The sequence below is a fragment of the Nyctereutes procyonoides genome, unplaced genomic scaffold (assembly GCF_905146905.1).
Source record: "Nyctereutes procyonoides isolate TBG_1078 unplaced genomic scaffold, NYPRO_anot_genome, whole genome shotgun sequence".
NCBI classification, from domain to species: Eukaryota; Metazoa; Chordata; class Mammalia; order Carnivora; family Canidae; genus Nyctereutes; species Nyctereutes procyonoides.
Window position 1 is genome coordinate 1438145 of NW_026575028.1, and position 21498 is coordinate 1459642.

The 21498-nt window shown below is 46.3% G+C and overlaps 1 protein-coding gene across 1 annotated transcript in view; it reads right to left on the reverse strand.

Moving 5' to 3' along the window:
• Positions 1 to 21498, reverse strand: part of CACNA1C (calcium voltage-gated channel subunit alpha1 C) — a 754651-nt gene that overhangs the window by 84255 nt on the left and 648898 nt on the right. Inside the window, 8 exon segments of the mRNA XM_055315403.1 lie at positions 10347 to 10457; positions 11045 to 11203; positions 12814 to 13015; positions 14437 to 14583; positions 14908 to 14960; positions 15793 to 15900; positions 16449 to 16536; positions 18752 to 18858. Of these exon segments, the coding sequence (XP_055171378.1) occupies positions 10347 to 10457; positions 11045 to 11203; positions 12814 to 13015; positions 14437 to 14583; positions 14908 to 14960; positions 15793 to 15900; positions 16449 to 16536; positions 18752 to 18858 (975 nt within the window).

The following is a 21498-nucleotide window of genomic DNA, read 5'->3' on the forward strand; positions in this document are numbered from 1 at the left end:
TACAAAGTATTTGTTACAAAAAGGGAGCCTGGTTCTAAAAGATCAAAAATCACTAGCCTAAAAGGATGTCTCTGTTTCTATAGAACTCTTAAAAGGAAATATTGCTTGCTCTTCGGGTTTTTAAAGATGAGTTTTCCCAGGTTGGTGAGGAAATAGAAAGTCATTCAATCCAAGGGCCATTCACATTTCTAGGTTAATTTACGCTGAACGTTGGCCACTAACAGGCCACTGAACTGGACACTGAGCCTCATGTTCTACCCATAGCATCCCTGAGATAAGGACTCCGCAGATGCTCCCCCAGGACACATGGGCTGGGTCTTCCTTGGGTGGTGCTGTCCTTGCACTACAGGACATGTGCCCGCATCCTGGGCCCCGCGCACTCAACTCTCAGGACCAGCTTTGCCTCCTTGGATCAGTGTGATACCTCTGCAGACTTCCAAAACTATATTCTGTGAAACAGTAGTCCTGGGAGATGTTAACTGGCACAATGAAACAAGACAAATAGACCAAAATACAAGGTCCCAGTCCTCTAAAAAGGCTGCAAGTGTGGAATCTCATAGCCTTTACGGGGCTTTAACCTGGGGCAATCTCAGAGCACATGACATGCATGACAGGCTCTGTGTCCTGCATGGAAGAAACTTGTCTAATTACACTGAAGGCAGGAGTTCCCTAGTTTAGATGGCCACGTCAGGTCCTGCCTGATGCCATTCCAGATGGCTGCTCCCCAGGCATCAGTAGCCACTCCCTTGGCTTTCCATTTCTGCTTCCCTCTCCAGCAAGTTCTTGGGGGTGACCTGAGGAGGGTGAGAATTGAGGGGAGTTTCCTCATAGGAAACTCAAGTTAGAGCTTGAATCAAGGGGCTGGAATAATTTGTGAGGAAGAAAACAGGGTTCCTCAGTTTCCCCAGGGGATGCTGTCTGTGGAGGCCAGTTTTGGTTTGCTCTTACTCTGGTGAGATTTCCAGAGTGCCTGATAGGTGCTACTGTGTTAGCACCTGGAGGGATATAAATGTGGGTAAGAGGTAGTCTTGCTAAAAGAGGATCCTGACCTTCCTTGACTCCTCTTCATCATCAGACAATGTTGCAACTCTGCCCACCTCTCCCCATCCTCCACGACTGTCACCTGCATGTCCAGTACCTGCTTCCCCCCTCAGCCCATACCAGTGCATATTCCTCTCTAGGCAGTCAGCATGCTGGTTCAAACACATGAATCTGATGGTAGAACTCCCCCTAAGGCCTGCTCTGGGTGGATTCTGAGGGCAATCTTCATTAATCCATATCCCTTCCAGATCCCGAAGGACCTGTGTCCTCTGACCCCTCCTCTCGCTCACTGTTCTCAGTTCCCAAAACAAGCTGAGCTTGCCTGTGCCTCAGGGCCTTTGCTCTCCTCTCTTCCTGAAATGCCCTTCCGGCTTCTTTTCAATCCCTGGGTCTCAGTTTAACCAGTACCTTCCTGACTACTTTGTCTGAAGGTGGCCTCTTTCTCCCAGCATAGCACTTGCCCTATTTCGTAATCCGTTGGTCTCTGCACTATACCATGAGCCCTGTGATATAGTACCATGTCTCCGCATCATCACTCAGGTGCTCAATAACAATTTATAGAAAAAAAAAGATAGAAAAAGCAGTACTAATAAGTGGAAATTACATAGGGGCACATTTCAGTTCAATATAAAGAAGGATTCCCAACAGAGCTGCCCATAGAAATCTCTCCTGGCAAAAAAGGAGGAAGGTTTAGAGATTTCTGCATTGATGGAAGATTGATGATCTTAATGATGTTTTCTCACATTAATATTTGGACTTTCTTTTCCTTGTTCTCCAGTTTCATAATTTTCATCATGCATTCAGGCATGCATGCATTCAACTTTCACTGAATTCCTCTCATGGGACACAGGAATGCATATGAAACAGTTCCTGCCTTCCAGGAATTTGGCAATCTAAGTTTTGTCTCCACATCTTGCAAGTCTTCCCATTTCAAGTGCATCTGCGTGTGTGTGGGCATGTGTGGATGTATACACATTAACTTGTAGGCTGTTTGGTGTAGTCACCTCTCAGGTGACTATCTCCTCTCTTGAGAGTACCTGTCACTTTAGGTTAGGGAGGGAAATCCAGAAGGTCCAGACCAATGCAAGCAAAACACAGGTGCCAAGGACAGAATGGGTGAATGAAGGGGAAAGGGAGGTTAGGGGCCTCAGAGGAGGCGGAAGGACATGGGAATGGAGTGACTCTATCAGTTTGCATAGACTTGTTTCTTGAGACTGGCTTGCTTTCCTTTTGTCTCTGATGCGTTTTTAAGGAAGAATGTGAACACTTGCTGAGGACCCACTAGATGCACAACAACATCTCAGCATGCTGAGATGATATTTGTTGTTTCAAATATGGGTATGGACAGAGCTTGCTTTTGAATCACCTAAAACTGCATTAAAATGTCCCCCAAACAACTAAAAACTAGCTCTGCCATCTTGACACATCCTTGGATTTTCTCTGACCTTCAGTTTCCTACATCTCATAGGACTTATCTCACAAACTGATTGAGAGATCAAGAATGGAGAAAATCTAGTTGTAACGTCTGGTTCTTTAGACAATATGTATTACTCCCTTCCCTCCTTCTTGTTTCTGAGTGTTATTTAATTTAAGGTATTGGAACTGATTCAAAATGGGTTCACGTGTTTATTCACTGCTTCTTAAGTAGGGACAGGAATACCAGCCTGAATAGGTTTACCAGGGATGGATGCGATGATAACCTGGGGACTCTCTAAGATCCAAGAATGAGCCACGGTTAGGGAGGTCTGTTCTTAAAAAGGTGAAGTGAGCAAGGCTGCGCTCACTAGCCTGCTTCTCGTCATCACTGTGTCCCTGGTGTCAAGCACACTGCCTGCCATGTAGGTGCTCAACATAATGTTTGCTGAGCTGTTGATGAACTTTTAGCCTGTAGCAAAACACTAGCCTGGCAACATACAGGCAAAGAGTTCCTGAAATAAAGAGTGTGAAGAAAGACAAGGCCTAGGGACAGAGAAAGAGAGGAAATGGCAAGAAATGGAGCTCAAATCTTGTCCCTGTGATGGGGTTACTTTAGTCACAGGAAAAGGTGAGTGATAGTTTTAGATGTTGTAGCATGGCTTATGCTGTGTCTTATTCTCCAACTTCAAGGATGCATTAGGGTCAGCCTTGAAATTATATTATGGTGTTAGGCAGAAATCTGTGTGAAGGGATAGAATAAATACACTCAGGATAAGAGATGACAGAGCACCAGAATTGCTAATAGGTCGATTTTAAAATGGTAATGGACAAGAAAGGCACGATAAAGCAGGAGGTTCCTTTTCTGGGAGTTAGAGGGCTGGTGCAACCTCCCCAGGCTAAGGAGCCCTACCATGTTCCATCTATATGGCACCTTCCCCAGAAGCCATAGGTACCTTTTAGATATTGCTATGATCCACAGGCTTGTGTTTCCACCCTACCCCCACACTCCGCATTTCACATGTCAGAATCCTGATGCCCAAAGACATGGTGTTAGGAGGTGGGGTACTTGGGAGGAGAGATCATGAAGGTGAAGCCCACAAGAATGGGATTCATGCTTTTATAGAAGGGTTCCCACAGAGCTCCCTTACACCTTCCATCATGTAGGGACACAGTGAGAAGGTGCCAGCTGTGAACCAGGAAGATGCCCCTCACCAGAGAATGTAACCATGCTGACACCTTGATCTTAGACTTCCAACCTCCAGGACTGTGAGAAATACATTTTAGCTGTTTATAAGCTACCCAGTCCCTGGCATTTTCTCTAGCAGTCCGAAGGAATGAGCACAGACATCACCTTACTCCATCTCACATAGTCTGCTGAGCTAGTCTTCCTACTTCACAGAGAAACAGAGCTAAAGAAAGAAATGCACTAGGAGGGATAGCCCTACTGGCCCACCACCAACTTATTCAGTGACGCTGACATGGGAGTTGGGCTTCCTGGTTCTCAATCTACCAGCATTTCTTCTCTTGTTGGTGAGTAGATGATTAAACAAAGACAGGAAAATTTGCTTGGTAGAAAAGAAAGCCTTGCAAAAATGATCGCATCACACAGAAACGTATGCCTAACTTATTAGCAAGTGGTGCTTAGAGCCAAACGTACAGTTGGAGATGGAGTAGATTTTAGCCGGCAGTGTCATTATCTGGCAAAAACAAACCAGGTTTCTAGAGAATACTCAGCTTTCCAGAAGAGGAAATGGCCCTGGTTTGCATACTTTCCTACTGGTCATCTTACTTCTACCTTCCTTCTCCTGGTCCATTACTGGGCTATAGAGAAAGAGTCCTGAAATAGATGTTGGCCTGTGGAAGAGCGTGGGGTATCTGAGTCTCTCCTAGCCAGGGGTAGGGAGTATCACCCAGGGGCAGGCCTAGGCTCAGGCCTGAATGGTATCCTATGTCTGGGGTCTTCTTGGCTCCTTGGTTGCTGCACTGGTGCATCTATAGGAAGTCTGGCCCTGCCATCCTTCTCACTCCATCTGCCCAGGCTGACCCAGGGCCCCTGGGGGGTTGCTCAGGGACTCGATGGCAGCTGACAGAACTCCTGTGCTGATCAGCAGCTTCTCTAACACAGGCTCACATGTCCTTTTCTCCCTGGGCTCTGTTTCTGTCAGAGTTGGCAACACTTTGGCACCCATTCTTTAGTGCACCCCCCACCATTTGCCTCCTTTGGTGGACAGCGAGCATATCTGAGTTTGGAAGCTAATGAATACTGTAGTCCAGATATGATACCCTGGCCTGAGTAGGACAGTAGGCAGGGCTCATTTTTGGTAAAAATGGTTTTCTCTTCCTGGGGTCAGAAAAGCAAATAAGCTACTTGCCTTGGGGCTTGTGTCATCACTAAGATGCTTTCCCAGCTTCTCTTCCTGCCTTGTGAGTATCAGAACCCTGCTCCCTTTCCCCAGGGGACAGCTTGCTTATGGAAGACAGGCCTCCAACGCCTAAAAGTGGGTCCATGTCTGAACAGTCTGGACCTTCAGCTTCAGAAGCCCCCTTTGCATTTGTAGAGGGCACGGGTGCCCCTGGAGAACCCCAAGTTGGCATCTTTATGACCTCTTCAGGCTGTGTGTGGAAAGCTATTGGCCAAGGGGAAACCAGATGCTGGATCTTTAAGGAAAGAAACTTCCAGACATGGATGGAACTGACAGAGTAGACTGAGAAATTGGGCTTCAGACTTTCCTTGCAAGTGTTCTCTCTGAGTGCTTCCTGGCCATCCACCCCTCCATTCCAGCTTTCCTTCTGCCTGCTAATAGGCGAACCTAGAGCCTCAACCTAGCCCATACCTGTCCCTTTTGCCACAAGCCCAGTGGAAAAAAGCTCCATCTTGATCATGCTAATATCCCCAAACACTCCTCCCTTTGCCAGGGCCTATGCCCACCTTTGTCAGGGCCAACAATCCCCCAAGAGAAGAATCAACAGAGTATGAAACAAACAACAGAGTATGCAGAGAAAAGATTGCTCTGGGGACCATTGGAAGCCACGGGATGCCCTGGACTGTATAGGCATGATTAGCAGTAAGAGGAAGGTGGCCTTTGGAGAAGATGCAGAGCAGGCTGGCCCTGGCTCAGGCACTGCACAGTGCTGATCACTAAGAGGACCATTTGAGAGCCTCCTGTATCTTCCTTCTCATAGCCTGGTGGCTACTCATGTGGGTGGGACCATAGTGAGGCTGTGCCCAGTGCTGGGCTATAGGGAGGGGCCTGACAAGTATTTGACCTCCATGGTCCTGAGCAGCTCTGATTCTCAAATTATCTCATTAACCAGGCTTCCTTCTAGTTATGACTCATCCTTTGCTCCCAGCCAAAGGAAGAGTGCATGAGCCACTGATGGACTCCTCAGGACAACAGACTGAGGAAAGGAGGATCTGCATTCTTTGCCAGCATCAGCCCCTGCTTCCAATCTCACCCTCTCTCTGTTTCTCTACTCTCCAAGAAGCAGCCATGGCTTCATTGCCCTCACGTCCTCTTTCCAGAAAGATAACAGAGACTACACAAAAAGCCCCCCAAAGCATAGACAATATAGTGGCAGCACAATTACTGCCCCACTGTTAGATGACACTATTAAAATGTTAGCCAGGTTCTCTGTGTTGGGGGCAGGGGACAGGAGTCACAGCCCCAGGCAGTTCAGGTGGCTTGTTATAAGGCATGTGGGAGCCTGGCTGTAGAAGCCACTGGGCAGGGTTAGGAGGCCAGGCAGGGCTGAGCTGGGGAGATGATGTGGCTGGAAGGCTGGCACCCCCCTTGGAAGTGACATCAAAGCTACCAGGCAGCCAGTCTCTGGCCAGCATTGGGGATATGTGAGGTCAAGGCTCTACATCCTGGGTCAGGTAAGAACTGGGTAGGTCGTAGGGCTCTCAGATGTCACTTTCATTAGGGCACTAACATACTATCAGGAAACCTAGTCTGAAGTCCAATGGACTGGGAAAAAAGAGTAGCTGGGTGCCCCAGGGATCACCAGGGACACACCTTATATTCAACCTCTGGCAGCAGACTAATTCCAGACGGCACCTGCTAGGGCACTTTCTCTGCCTTCCTTTGGGCCTTCCTTAGCTCAGAGACTGGTAGGACAGGATCCATAGGGAAAGAACCTCAACACTTGCAGGTGACAAGGGATGACTTCGAGAATTGGCCAAGTCAGGAGAAAATCCACACTGTGAGATCCCAGAGCAAGAGACCGTCTTACCCTGATAAGAGGGCTTCCACCATCATGAGTCAATTTCTGGTGGAAAATTAACAGCTGGAGAGAGAGTGGGAGGGTGAGGTAAACCATCTGGCTTCATGAAGCCAGCCAGAGCAGCTGGGCTGAAGAAACCAAGATAGACAGAGGACAGCAGAAGCTGGGAATATTATGGGAAAGAGCAGTGTCTAGAGGTGTGCTGCCCAATATAGCAGCTGCTGGCCACATTTGGCTATATAATTTTAAATTAATTAAATATATTTGAAAAACCAATCCTTGGCTGTACTAACTACATTTCAAGTGCTCAACAGCTACAGGAGGCTGGTGGCTATATTATAGACAGCGTGTGTGGAATATTGCAGGAAGTTCTATTAGCTAGAGCTGGTCCAAAGACCTCACTTGATCCCTTAGGTTTGAAATGCCTCTGGGCCCTAATTTGTCCTGCATCATGAAAGTAAGTCCCAAGGCTTTGGCTGCTCTTATTCAAGAAGCCTGCGGTGGCAGGAAGGTCAATGAGCGATTTTACTTTGGTTCTGTTCACCTTTCACCTTTCTAGACTATTCTCAAGTTGGGAGAAAGCTGAAAGGGGAGGCCATGGCTCTGATCACAGAGAGCTGCCAGAGTCAAATCCCCTCCAGCATCCTCCCCAGAGGGAGATAGAGACCTGCTTCTTCATCCCTTCATGACCCACGTGAAAGTTTACAGGGAGCAGAATAGTCAGGAGCCTTTTTCACTGGGAGAACTCCTACCTTCCTGGGCCAAGGAGAGCAAACCTGAAGCCTCTCCCTCTTCCCCTCCTCATTGTGCTGGCTGAGTCATTGTCAACAGCAAATCCCAGGCAACCAAGTGATATCACCACCCCTTCTGGTACTAAAACCTGTAGTTAACAGTGGAGTATCTGTGCCTGGCACTGCTTCTGGAACCAGGTTCTTGCCTCTCTCTCTCCATGGGATGTCAGAGCTGCCCAAGTGGGCTTCAGCCTTGGGACCACCCAGGGTCATCCTATCAGCGAGAAAGGGTTTGCTGGCGGCTTCCCTTTCTTCTGCTGTTCTCACTCTGGGTAACGTCCAATCTAGAGTTTTCACTAGGATGTTCAGAATCCATGGATCAGTTTAAAGAGAAAGGACATGTTTATAATATTGAGTTTTCCAATTCATGAACACGATATATTTCTCAACTTACTTAGCTTTCTTTTGTTCCTTTCTATGAAATTTTATAGTTTTCTCTGCAGAGATCTTAGTAATTTTTTGTTAGATTTATTCTGAGGCATTAGATATTTTTCAGTGCTTATCATAAAGTATATCTTAATTTTTTTGTGTGTCTTTGCTGATGCATTTCAATTCACTATTAAGAGAACAACCAAGTTATCTAGTTACCTTCAGACAATTCTAACCAAGACTTTTCCATGCTGGCCAACTTGGTCCTACACAATCATGTAGGACCCAGGTACTTCTTTGGGAAAAGTCTTTCTTATTTTACTCTATCTTATCACAATAGAAAACTAGGGATTGAGGAACCTAGCAGTCACTTTATGGTTTAGACCACCACAGCTAGCTACTTCCTAGAAAATGGCTTATTTCCTGATCTGCAGGGTGTCTTTCAGGCTGAGGACCCTGTAGGGATCAATTTCATTTGCTTTGTAGGGCAGGTTTGCCCAATATATCTTCTGTGGTCATGAGGTATAATTCACAAAGTCCACTGCAGGGCTCTACAGACTGCATCAGACATCATGAGAGACACATCTGAGTCAACTGTGGAATGACTCAAGGCTCTGAAATATTTAAACCATATGTCTCATGAAATGAGGTAAAAGTGGTGCCAGTTTCCCTGTTAGAGGCTGTCATCTGCGACTGAAGCTCAACTTGGCAATGAACCTGCATTCCCAGCCTCACTGGTCACGTTGCTGTGGGCTGTGAACCTGTCAGTACTGCCAGGCCACATGGTTTGGAATAGGACCACAGGTAAGCAGAGGTACCATGGTCCCTATGGAAGGTGACATTCAGTGGTCTTTTCTAGGTCAGGACAAAATTTATGCCCCTGAATTAGACTGGGCTTGGAATGGAAAGTGAAAAGAGTATACTTACTACCCTGGAGGAGGTAGGAAACACCATTATTATCACCAAATGACATTTATTAGGAGTCTTATTCTCTGAAAATTAGCCAAGATCCCTAGGCATTCTTTGAGAGAAGGAATCAGCATTGCAAGAATATCTTTGAAGTCCCTCAAAGGTTGTTTCCTTCTTTCTGTAAAGCACCCAGCAGAACACCTGGCATGGAAGATGCTTGCTAACAGCTTGGAGTGGTGGAAATTACATCAACTAAAAAGGCAGGTTTTATTCCCAGTTCTGCCACTTAATAATGGTGTAATTAATTAATAGTATACTTAATTGCTCTGAGCTTCACTTCCCTCTTCCCTAAAATGAGGATGCTTTTGAGGGTGTTTTGAGGATTACATGCAATGAGGTATGTGTAGCACATGGTAGGTTATTCAGAAATGTTAGTTGAATTTTAATTCAAAGAAGATGATAGACATCTTGTTAAAGGAATATGGATCCAAGAGCCCAGAAGCACTCCCCCTGCCCCAATTAATCCCAGGACAAGTAAAATTTTGAATAAAAATGGAATATATGGATAAGGTCCCTTCCTTTTTGTCTCCTGTTGATCTATGTTATATCTATAAAAACAGTAAAGGAGGGGGAGAGAACGCTCAAAAAGCAAGAGAGGTTTTCTCAAGTCTATTACCATATAATTATTTTAGAACAAACGCTTTCCTTCTCATTGCTCTCCAAAAGGAGTTGCGATAGCTAGGGGAGCCACTGAGTTGCAGTTATACCCTTCTTCAGAAGTAGGTGCCTGTGTTGTGAATCCCAAGCCGATGGATGCCAATGATTCTGACCTATCTTCAGGGGTGAAAGATGGTGTGTGATGCTCAGGTCAGTTTACTCCTACATTACCCAGGAAAATGGGGGTGGGGCTGGTTAGCAAGGGCACAGAGAATCCAAGGTGACAGCCAATCCCACCTTCCTTATCCTGCCTCATTCAGCCAATGGTTCTAATCCTTCTCCTAGCCTCTTTTTCTAGAAATTGCTCACAAGTAGCAAACCACAGACATTTGCCCTTCATGTACTGGAAAGTGCAAGAGAATAATGAACAGGAGGACCCCATAGGCTGGAACACTGAGCCCTGAGCAAATGAAGCCCTGACTGGGCCTTTTGCAATGAGAGTGGTCTGTATGGCTGATGAAGTGAGAGAAGAGTAGAACAGCAGCCTGAGTGAATCTGGGGGGCTGGTTGTGAAGAGGTTTGGCTTGCCAGTCTGTGGGCATAGTTCTTCTAGAATATGTGCTGGGGGATGAGAGTGAAGACAGGGTGGGAAAGGGGTGAAGAAGGACCATCATCTGCCTCCCTGGAAGAAGAAGCTTGGCTCACGGAGGAATCTGTTTCCTATATTTCCCAGCCACAGACTAGAGCGGAGACTCTATTTCAAGGGGTTGTTTTGGTACAACTCCTGTAGATTTAGGAGTTGCAACAATTATCTTCCAAGATGGGGTCTTTCACTGATTATTTCTGCCCCTCACTCTCCTTCTTTCAGTATCTGCACTCCTCTTCCCCTTCTCTATCCCTTCAGTGCCTACAGACAAGACACCTTTTTCAGAGGCCTACCTTGGGTTTGAAGGCAATGAGCTTCAGAATCATCTCCACGGTGAAGAGGCCAGTGAAGAGCATGTTGAGGATGTTCATGGCAATTTTGAATAGGCAGCTCTGGCCATAGTGCTGAGGGGAGGGGAAGGACTGTGAAAGTGAGGTAGGGACAGCCCTACTCCTTGCCACCCTCCTCTCAACAGAGATCTTCCTTGAACCAAGCCCTGGAAGGCCATTTTCATCTCCATGGGCAGCCAGCTGGACTCAGGAAATCCTGCAAATTCTTCCCTTTTCTGCTAGCTCTGAAAACACATGTTGGCAGAGTTCTGTGTTCCTGCTTTGACTGGTTATGACAACTTTATGGAGACTTCCAGTTCTCAAGAGAGCTCAAGCACAAGTTGACCTCCCTGAAGACAGGTGGATATAGAATCAATCTCTATAAACATGCCTCATAATAACAAACTCTTCAAGCTCCCCCTGTGTTCTCCATTTCCCTCACTCTTAACATTTTATTAACCCAGGCCTCTATGGATTCTCTTATAAGTTCCCAGAGAGGAGCACATCCTTGAGAAGGGACACTTGTTCTGTTTTTCCCCCGCTCTTGGCCAACAAGAAGGTGACACTCTGGAGACAGCCATGCAGCTCTTCTACACTTCATATCCTTCCCTAGCATTCTCCCTCCTACAGGATCATGGATCTAGGGACCCCCTCAGACTGACCTGCATGGCCAAGCAGATGGTGTTGAGCAGGATGAGGACGAACATCAGGTATTCAAAGTAGGTGGAGTTGACCACATACCACACTTTGTACTGGTGCTGGTTCTTGGGGATGTACCTCCGCAGGGGCCGGGCCTTGAGGGCATATTCCACGCACTGTCGCTGGGAGGGAGGCAGGAGGAGGGGTGGGGTGGGAATGAAGAGAGGGGGTTAGTAACCTGGATGATACGTGTGGAGATGGCAGAGGAGGTAGGATGTGGATGAAACCACACACCTAGGGAGTCACAGAAATAATCTATTTCTCTGGCTCATTTACAGGTTTGCGATGTTATTTGGACTTTTTATCCCCCTATATCACTCCCTCAGTCAGAGAAAGAATCACCTCTAGTCAGTCTCCTTACCAAGATTTAGTCAAGAGGTTTGTGTCTCCTTTTTTCAACTTGGTAATGCCTGGTATACTGCTGACACTTAGTTGGCATTTGATAAATACTTACTGAATGATGGACAGTTGGTCTTCCCATTGATTTTTTTCCTATGCCATAGACTCTCCTTGAGGGGCGAGCACTTCTCAGCTTTTCCTTTCCTTCCTGTCCTAAGTCAATCTTCCTTATTTACCTATATGTCCACATATCAGAAGACATAGTTCAAGGATAGAGGGTAGATCTTGAGCTTGCTAGATTTCTGGGAATCCAGCACATATCCAACTCATTTCTCTGTACCAGGCCCAGATTCCCACATCAGAAACTGGGGAGTCACTCTAGTCTTTTCATTTACCCTCAGCCTCCTCATCCAATCTGTAGGCCTGACCAATTTTATTTCCTCTTATTCTGCCTACCACCATTATCATTAACCTGACAGTAGATCAGGCTCTAATCAACTCTCATCTACACTTTCTAATTGGCCCCCTTCTTTCCCATCTCACTTCCAACCCGAAGGCAATATAGCAGCAAGAATGATGAGTCTAAACCCAAGAGGTTGACATCAAAACCCATGAGGGGTCCAGCTTGCCTAACTGGTGTAGTGCTGTGTGTCTTGTGTCATGTGCCTTCCCATACAAGATCTTAAGTCACTTATGGGCAGGAATATAGTTCCCCCTGACTCTTCCCATCAGAGAGCCTAGCTGGGGAAGTGATGTCAGTGACCATATGCTGCAGCCCCTGTAATAGCTTCATTCCTCACTGATGGAGTTGCCAGCTCTTTCTTATAGGCCAACAGAATATCTTACAATACTGTCATTACCATATCATTCCTACGTAAGCCTCTTTCTTGTCCCCACCTCATGCACAGGCTTTTGTGTTTTACTTAAGGAACCATTTACTAGTGGTTTTCTGAAGCCCTTCTCTTCCCCATCCCTGAAACTCTCACTCCCTCATCATTCTAGTTTCTTTCTTCATTATCAGTGTGCCAACCCACGTGGGCAACTTTCTGGCTTGTCAACTTCTGAGACATAGGGCATGAGGTTTTTTTCTCCACAGAATCTATCATAGAGTCCCCTAAGTAGATGCTTAACAAATATTTGTTGGCTGAATGCACTTGCCAGATCCAGGATCTGCAGGCATTTGCATTTCTTTTGTCTGGGCTCTTGCAGAAGACTGACAGCCCTATTCCCTCATTGAGGAATGGACAGATGATCTTAGTATCTGCATAGAGATCTCTTCTCTGACTACAGCTTCTCTTCTGGGTGGGCCACGAGCTGCCAACTGCTGTCATTTCTCACCTAGCCCTGCTCCCCCCTGCCCTGGCACCTGTTCCTCTCCTTCCTAGGAAGCTACCTGGTTCTTGTCCAGCTCACAGTTCTTGTATTCCTGCTCCCCCTGCTCCTGGAAGGTGACGATAACGAAACCCACGAAGATGTTCATCATGAAGAAGGCAATGATGATGATGTAGATGATGAAAAAGATGGAGATCTCCACACGGTAGTTGTAGATGGGGCCCTTGTCTTCTGTGTGGGAGTCGATGGAGCGGTACAGCAGCCTGCAGGAGGAGAGAGGCCCCACAGAGGGAAGCAGAGAAGCAGTGTCACCTCTGTGGAACGATGGCACCACTGTTCTCTTAGGGATCCTTGGATCAGGGGAGCTGGAAACAGTTCTAGGCTGGGAGTCAGAAGATCTGAGTTCAAGGCCTAGCTCTGCCACTTACTGGTATGGGACCATGAGCAAATAAGCCTCTTTGAGCCTCAGATTCTTCATCTATAAAATGAAGACAATAATTCCTAACTTTCCTACCTTACAGGGTGGTTGACATAATGTATATGAGGGTGTTCTGAAACTGTCAAGAATTATTTTAATGTAAAATGAGTCATGGGCATTGACTTCAAATACTGGAAACATTAGTAAATATTGAAATAGCTTTGCAAACTGGCATAGACTCAGAGGATGTTACAGTGAACATAAAATAAATCTATCTGAGAGCAAATATCCATTTAGATAAAAATACTAGATGAAAAATGACCCAGGATTATTCAGATTATCAACAATGGTTTGGATTTATACTTAGGTAGGTTACATGTGTATGCCATTTGTTTGGGCCTGGACTATGTGCCCATTACGTTTGTTTCTCTTCATGGACAGGGATTATCTCCTCTCTTTCCTTTGTTATTCTCTACACTATTCTGTTATTCTCTAGGTATTATCTATATTTACCACATAAGAATGGTGACTCTCATCTCAGATCCATGTGCTATTACTGACTTAGAAATATTTAGAATTTTCTAACTTTTCAACAATAATTTTCCTGGAATACAGCAGGTAGAGGGCATGGGGAAGCAGGTGTCTATACAAGACATATGGAACACCGATGGACAAGCAGTATAAAAGGCCAGCCTGGCTGATCGAGGCATTATCTCTGCAAAGGAATTCAGACTCAGGCTTCCATCCCTTTCTTACTTCTCACTGTAATTATAAGCAAGTTTTTTTTCTTTCTTTTTTTTTTTAAGGCAAGTTTTTTTTCTAAGGAGATTGGGGTAGAGTCTAAAAAACAAATATCTCTGTCATTTCTACCCACATTAAGTGCATGTTGGGAGTAGTAATCTTGAATTCTATGGTAATCCAGGGAGAAACTCACTGGTAATCCAGTGGACAAACTCACTCCACTCCTAGATGCCATGAGAGTAATGACAAAGACCCCGATAATTGTGGCTTACTCTGAGGTAGAGAAGGGGAGTTAAAAGCAGCTCACTTTTGGTTGGACTTTCTGAAATGTTGACATCTTCTAGAAAAAGAAGGGTCTATGTTTCAGCAATGACTATGGTACGAGGCTTGTTCTAGAATAAAACCTCATTGCTTAGGAAGGACACAGGTAAGTATGACCTCTGGGAAGGAGTGTGGACAGTAATAAACATTAGGAAATATCTTGGCCTCATATCAGAGTGGACAGGACTTGATTTGTATACTCACTCTGGCCACCCTTCAAAGGTAGAGACGGTAAAAAGGGCCATCATGGCTGCCAGAACATTGTCAAAGTCAAACTTGCTGTTCTCCCAGCTGCGGGGTTGGATGATGGGGTGGTCAACCTCCCCGTCCTTGTATGTGATGTAGTTACCCCTGAAAAAGAAAGATGAGTTAATTCTCTGGTCTCTCGTCTCCATTCACATGTGACCCACCAATGACTCCTGGCTTGCTGGGTGGGATGAGACTGGCCAGACTTAAATCCCACAGTGCTAGCCGTTGGGAAGAACTTCAGTGGGTATACCTTTCAAGAAGAGATAATCTTACATGTCATGTCAATGTGATCAAATTACCCATGGGTAAAAGTCCAGCTGTCAGTGCCATCTCAGAAAGAACGGGCTGTCCCTCCTCTCAGGCCAAATTACCAACCTCCCAGAGTTAACTAGCCTCGGTGCTGGCTGCCCTCCAGCTTGTACTCACTTGCATTCCGCCTCGGTCTGTTTGGAACTATCTGAACAGGTGTAGAGCTTTCCCTGGAAGGCAGAAGAACAAAGTGATTGGAGATGTTCATTAATCAATGAATCAGTCAAAAATTGATTAGTGATCATCTCTATAGCCCAGCACTGTGCTAGGAACTTGGGATGAAAATGCAAGGAGAGCAGAATCTAATCAGGAAGATATGACTCGCATATACAAAGCAGTCAGCAAATAAAGATGCTTAGTGCTGCAAGTACCACTGAAATTTAAAAAAAGGCGGGGGGACTCTACTCCATGAAAGCTGGACTCTTTTGGCTGGCCCAAGGAAGGTGGAAGTGGAACGGGATTTGGAAGGATAAATTAGATGGGAAGAAATCAGGGGAATTTATATGGTTGGTGGGAGAGGGCAGGGGGAAGAATGCTTCAGATGGGGGAACAGCAAAAATAAAAGGATTGAGCAGAAAGAGCAGAAATCAATAGCCAAGGAACCTTGTCTAGAAGCAGTGAGAGAGAGCCTGGGTGGATGCAGGGCTCAGAAAGCTAGGTGGAGATGGGTGGATTTGATGCTGTTGATAATGGGGGACCACTGTGGGTTTTAAGCAGGTGAATGACATGAGGTTTTAGAGAATAAGAGTCCCTCTCCCTTTCTTGCTAGAAGGAAGGGCAGGTTGTGCTGTAGGGGGAAGGGTCCTTGGCTTGGTAGAGAGCACCTCCTTCTAGGCTCTTCCTCTTCCCCTGGGCTAAGCTGAGAGGAAGGTTGAGGTTCCGCTCATCCCAAGCCTGATCCGGGCCGCTGTCCTCTTTTTGTTGTATCTGTCAGCTCTCTTTCTCAGGAACACTGACAGGAGGGGAAGGAAGCAGGAGCACAGATCAGAGCCAAGATATTACCTTGAAAAGCTGGACCCCAATGCAGGCGAACATGAATTGAAGCAGTGTGGTGACAATCACGATGTTCCCGATGGTCCGGATGGCGACGAACACGCACTGAACCACGTGCTGCAGTGGGAAGAGAAGAGTTTCAGGAGTGCCTGCAGCTTGAGCTTCCTTTAGCCAAGCGACGAGCCTTTCTGAGGAGTTTGCATGAGCAGCCCCTTTGCCACAAGAGGGAAAATTGGATTCAAACAGGCAAAGTACCTTCTCAGGTTCACATAGTGATGGAACCCAATGGAATTCAAAGTCCCCTGATGGGTTCTAGGTGACTCCATGGACAAAAGCCCTGCTAGCTTCCCATTTTATAGGAAGTAGAAGCATGGGGACCTCTTCATTATGTACGGCCCTGGGCTTGTGTGTGCATCTCCTTTTTGTGAGAGTTTTGCTTAGAAGTTCTGATTTTAAGTGACTGGCTGCCTGTCCTTGTTCTTTTTCTCCGTGAAGTGGAACTGGTGGTATAGGCAGGAGAGTCCAGGCTCCAACACAGCAGCCACCTGCTCTGGCCATTTTTCCTCCCTCCAGCCTCCCCATCCTGTTGCTTAATTTCCACCAACCCATAGCCAGATAGATGCTTGCTGTGCTGATGGCTTCCCACCAAGGCCCATGCTTCTCACCTTTAGCCCCTTGGCCCTGTTGATGGCCCTCAGGGGCCTGAGGACTCGCAAAACTCGTAAAATCTTCACCACATTGATTGCACTGGACCTGGGAGAGGGAAACAGGGCAGGAGAGTAAGCTGTTTTAGTGGAGCAGGAAATCATGTGGTGAGGGAGTGTGTTGACAGACTGAACCCAGGTAAACTTGAGAAAGTATAAAGTCTGTTTTGGGAACTTTCTTGTCCTGGGACTATCCTTCAGCCCCTAGAAGAGCCTGGAACTTGCTTGGGACTTCTTGTTGGTATGTAAATAATATGAATAATATGTTTACCATGAATCATTAGCAATATAATGGGCTACTCAGGGGAGCTTTAGAAAAGAAAAGAGAAACCCCAGCTCTGCCACTTAACAGTCAATTCACCGAGGATAAATTTCCTAACTTTTCTGAACCCTAGTTTTGCATCTGTAAAGTGGGTCTCATAAGGTTGTTGCAGGGATTAAATGAGGAAACATACCTGCATCATCTAGCAGTGTGCTGGGCACATATTATGAGCTGAATAAATGTTCAGCTATGTTACTATGTCTGATGAAGACATCACTGAACTTGAAGAAATGCTATACAGGTGATGGAGTTTCAGATCTTGTTGGCTGGAGGTGATGGGTGTGGGAGAGGATATTCTGGTGATAACTCCAAACATGCGTCCCTAGGTAGTCGCCCTTTATGTGTGCATATAAAACCCACTGGTTCATAGAACACTTAGGACTTGAAGGAACGGATTCTACACAGCAGGTTCCACACACCTGGATGCTAGGGCCTGGCCAAAATTTCTGGGAGCCTCAGGCTTTTGCTGTTTGCCAGTGGAAATGAGGCACCGGGGTGCAGTTCTCCCCACAAACCACTCAGCAGGAAGCCTACATGGTTTCTGCAGTTATTCATCAACCCAACCCAGGTAGGGTCTATCTTACACACTACCCATCTGATTGAGATATCTTCTCAAGCTTTCGGAGATTCTTGTACCCACCTTGGGACCTAAAAAATGTATGACACATCAGCAAATGCTGATTTCATTCTACATGAGGTTAGGATAATGTGCTCAAGAGGGAGCTGGTAGAAAGATCTGATTTCTCTAGTTCATGGCTCTTTTTTTTTTTTCATGGCTCTTTTATTCCAAAGGGCTCAAAGGGCATTCCTAGTTATCCCAGTGTCTCAGGGAGGGAGTCTGTTTGCACTGAATGGCAATGGAAGGGATTTTTAAGGTTGGAGGTAGGTGGGGAAGGCACAGACTAAAAGGAGAGGGGGGGTTCTTGGTTCACAGTTAAATAGTAGTTTAGTGATAGGGCTGGGATTAGAATCTAGACTTGTGGGCTCCCAGGCAGACAGCTGATACAACTGATGATCACAGAAAGGGTCTCTCACTCCTCATGTCCAATGTCCACTCTTTTTAGGCTTACCACGAAAACATCCTTGGAAAGAGAGACTTAAGACCCCTTTCTTGTGCCATTGGTATGACCTTGGGTAAATCTCATGTCCTGAACCTCCATTTTCCTGTCTATAAAATGGTGGTAACAGCCTCCTGCCCTGTCTGACTTATAGGTTTTTGTTTTGCGAGGAGTGTAGAAGAATATGCATGTAAAAGTGTTTCGAAGTTGAAGGGGAAGGTTAACATTAGCAGCAGATAGAACATGGGAAAAACTAGTAATCAGGTCCTTTTAAATACGAGCAAATTGGCAAACTTGGCTGTATAATGGAGTCACCTGGAGAGCTTTTAAAATTCTTAAAAGTCCCAGCCTGTACCCCCAGACCAACTAAATAAAAACTTGGGGAGAGGGATCCGGGGCAAATGTGTTCCCTGAAACTACTCAGGTAATTCCACTATGCAGTCAAGATTCAGAATCTAATTTCCTTTCTCTTTCTTCCCCCACCCATCTTCTTCTCATCAGGTTCTCTGACTGAAGAGAGAGAGGGAAGGAGGAAGATCAGAGCTGGTCATGGCAATGGCAGGTCCTTGGAGCTGAGGATAGCCAAGGGCACTGAGCGTGTTGTGGAGGAAATGGGAAAGCCCTGGAGACATTCCTCTCATTATAACTGGGCCTGGCCCTACCTGTCATGGCAAGATCCAGATATTTAAACATACTCTCAAGTGTCACACCATTAAGGATGTGTACAAAAAGCCATCAGGCTGTACAAGTCAGGGGCTCCACCCTGTTCCTGTCACAGTCACACTGGTGGCCATGCAGGAATGCCCTCCAGAGTTTTGGTCATCCCCTCTGACACCCATTTCCAATTGTGTGTCCCCATCTGGGCCTGAGGGAGCCCTACTCACTGGATGCCAAAGGAAATGAGGGACACGCTGACCACCAACAGGTCCAAGATGTTGAAGTAGTTCCGGCAAAAAGAGCCCTTATGTAGGAAAGCCCCATAAGCAGTCATCTGCAGGGAGGTACAGAGAAACACAAACATGAGTGTTCCCTGCCCAAGCTCCAGAGATCCCCTCATGCCTCCCTCTCCTCCCACAGTATCCCTTGGGCAGGGCAAGCTGAAGAGCAGTGAGAGGACTAGGGGCAGGCAGGACTGCAGAAGGAGAGGCAAGATCGAGGACAGCATTCTGTAACCATTTATACAACCACCACACAGTTCCAAGCTCGAGATGGTTAAGTGGCTCCTTCTACCTATTAGGCCACACCAGACTCTTCCATCCTATACTTGAAGCCCTTTCAAATTGCGCACTGCCATCCCTCTCTCATTTTCCACTGTTCCTCATCACATGTCTATGACTCTGGCCCTGAGGGGCCCTTTGCTGACACTGCCCAGACCAGGTTGCCCTTGGATACAAACTTCCCAATCTCCTCTTTAAATTCTGTCAACTCTCAGGGCCAGCTTCAGATACTAGCCGTCTGGGGAAAAATGGGGTATGCCCAATGGGGTGACCAACTGTCTTGGTTTCCCCAGGATTTTCCTGGTTTAATACCAAAAGTCCTGTGTCCCACTTAGGCAATTTCTCAGTCTCAAACAAACCGGGACAGCTGGTCACCCCAGAGCTCAGTGAGAAGTTCTACCAACAATTTTGGCAAATAGCATCCCTTCACTTCCTAACCTTAATTAGTGTTTATGATCTATACCACATATTCTAAACTCAGTTCTATTATCTTGCTTCTAAACTGATGATGTTCTTTGAGGCCAGAGCTGTGTGTTCAGAGGGGCAATGTGGTTCCATAGTTAAAAGCATAGGCTCTGGAGCCAGGCTGCCTAGTTTGAATCCCAAATCTACCATATTTTATTTGTATGTCCTGGAGCAAGTTGCTTAACTTCTCTGTGTCTCAGTTTCCTCATCTGAGAAATGAGGGTAATGATAGTATCTACCCTATAGTGTTGTAGGCATCAAATGAGTTATTACAGGTAAAACACACTACCCTGGAAATACTAAGCTTAATCTAAGTATTATTTGTCACCATAAAGAACTGAACTTGGAGCCAGATAGTCCAGACTTGAATTCTGGATTCTTCCTATATAAGGATGTCCAGTGTCCTCATGGACAGCAATAGATATCCAGGCATACTATTCCCTGTCTTTGTTAGGCACACACAGAAAAACAACATGTAGGCCCTTTGAAGACTAAAATAGGAGCACCTGAGATGGTGATCGCTGTTACAGGGCTCGGCTATTATTACTTCTCTCTGAGCTCAATACATAGCCACTGTAGATGCTCAACGAATAGCCTTTCCAATTCTGTTAACTTGAATTAGGAGCCAGCAGATTTCCAGGTTAAGGGTTGTAAAAGGCCATGGGCCGTGAAGCATCAGTCAAAGGGAACAATTTGGAGCTGGTGGCTGAGAGATTCAGAGTGGCTCCCTGGTCATCTGGGGTCCAGTTTATCTCTTTGGAATCAGAGCATGCCTAGGGCAGTGTGTCCGCAGAACAATTCAAAAGCAAACATAAAGGAAACTGGCAAAGATAGCTCTTGCAACCTAATTCTTTCCATTTATCTCTTGCTGCAGGGGGTCACAGAGGACTCAGGCACCTGTGTCCTGCAACAGTTTCTAGAAGTAGGTATATTATATAAAAGGCTGGAGGGGAATATAGTTGGAGACTTCTCCTGAAGGCCTGCCATCTGGAGGGGCTTGCTGTCCTGTCTCCTGGTGAAGATCTGGGACTCTAGAGACTGGACTTGGGATTCCTATGGTTCATTTAACTAAAGAGTCCCTGTGCCTGCAGAAGGCCAAGCACCTTCCCCAGCCATCTCACTTTCAGTCTTAGAGAAGGTGCTGAGTCTGACCTTGCCTCACTCCTAGCTTGGAAATTGTGAGGACACTATTGAGCACCACAGAGCCCTCCACAGTCAGGAAGAGCACTCCCTGAATAGGTACACTTGTGGGACTCACAGTGCCGATGCCTGTCCTTTGACATTGGGGTTCTAGGAGACCTAGAATGAGACCAGTACTCCAGAAAGTGTGTGTGTGTGTGTATGTAGTGGGTGGGGGTGACACATGCCTAGGTAGGGCCAGAGGAAGAGTGGTCAGGAGAGAAAGAGCAAGTGGATGCTGAAAAAATGGAGAATTTATTTGAAAATTATCCTAGGCATTTAAGACAACAGAAGAGGCCAGGTTCAGGTATCCAATGCAAAGTGTCCTTCCTTTACCCTGTTTGGCTGATGGCCATCCACTTAGTTCCTGCTCCCTAAATGTCCTAAGCCATTGCATAGGAAAAGTCTATTGCTGGGGTATTTTCAGGCAGAAGGAAGAAAAAAGGTGGGCATAAGATTGTTGACTGTCTGAGCTGGAAGGGTAGGAAAACCCCTCTGTCCATCCACAGGCGACCACCACATGCCCAGGTAGCTTTTCTAGTTACTAGATGCATCTTGTAACTTGTACTCACTGGGCCTGGTTCCTCCTCTATGTGATAGTCCTTTGCAGTATGCAGGCCAACCGTCATGGCCAAATGTCCCCAGGTCTTTCTATTGTTCTTGAGACTAAATACCCCTTGGACGGTGGGAAGCTGAGCCATCAGGCAAGGCAGAGGGGCCCAGTGGAAGGAGGTGCAAGAAAGTGGTGTGGGGACTGGGGTTTATATTTA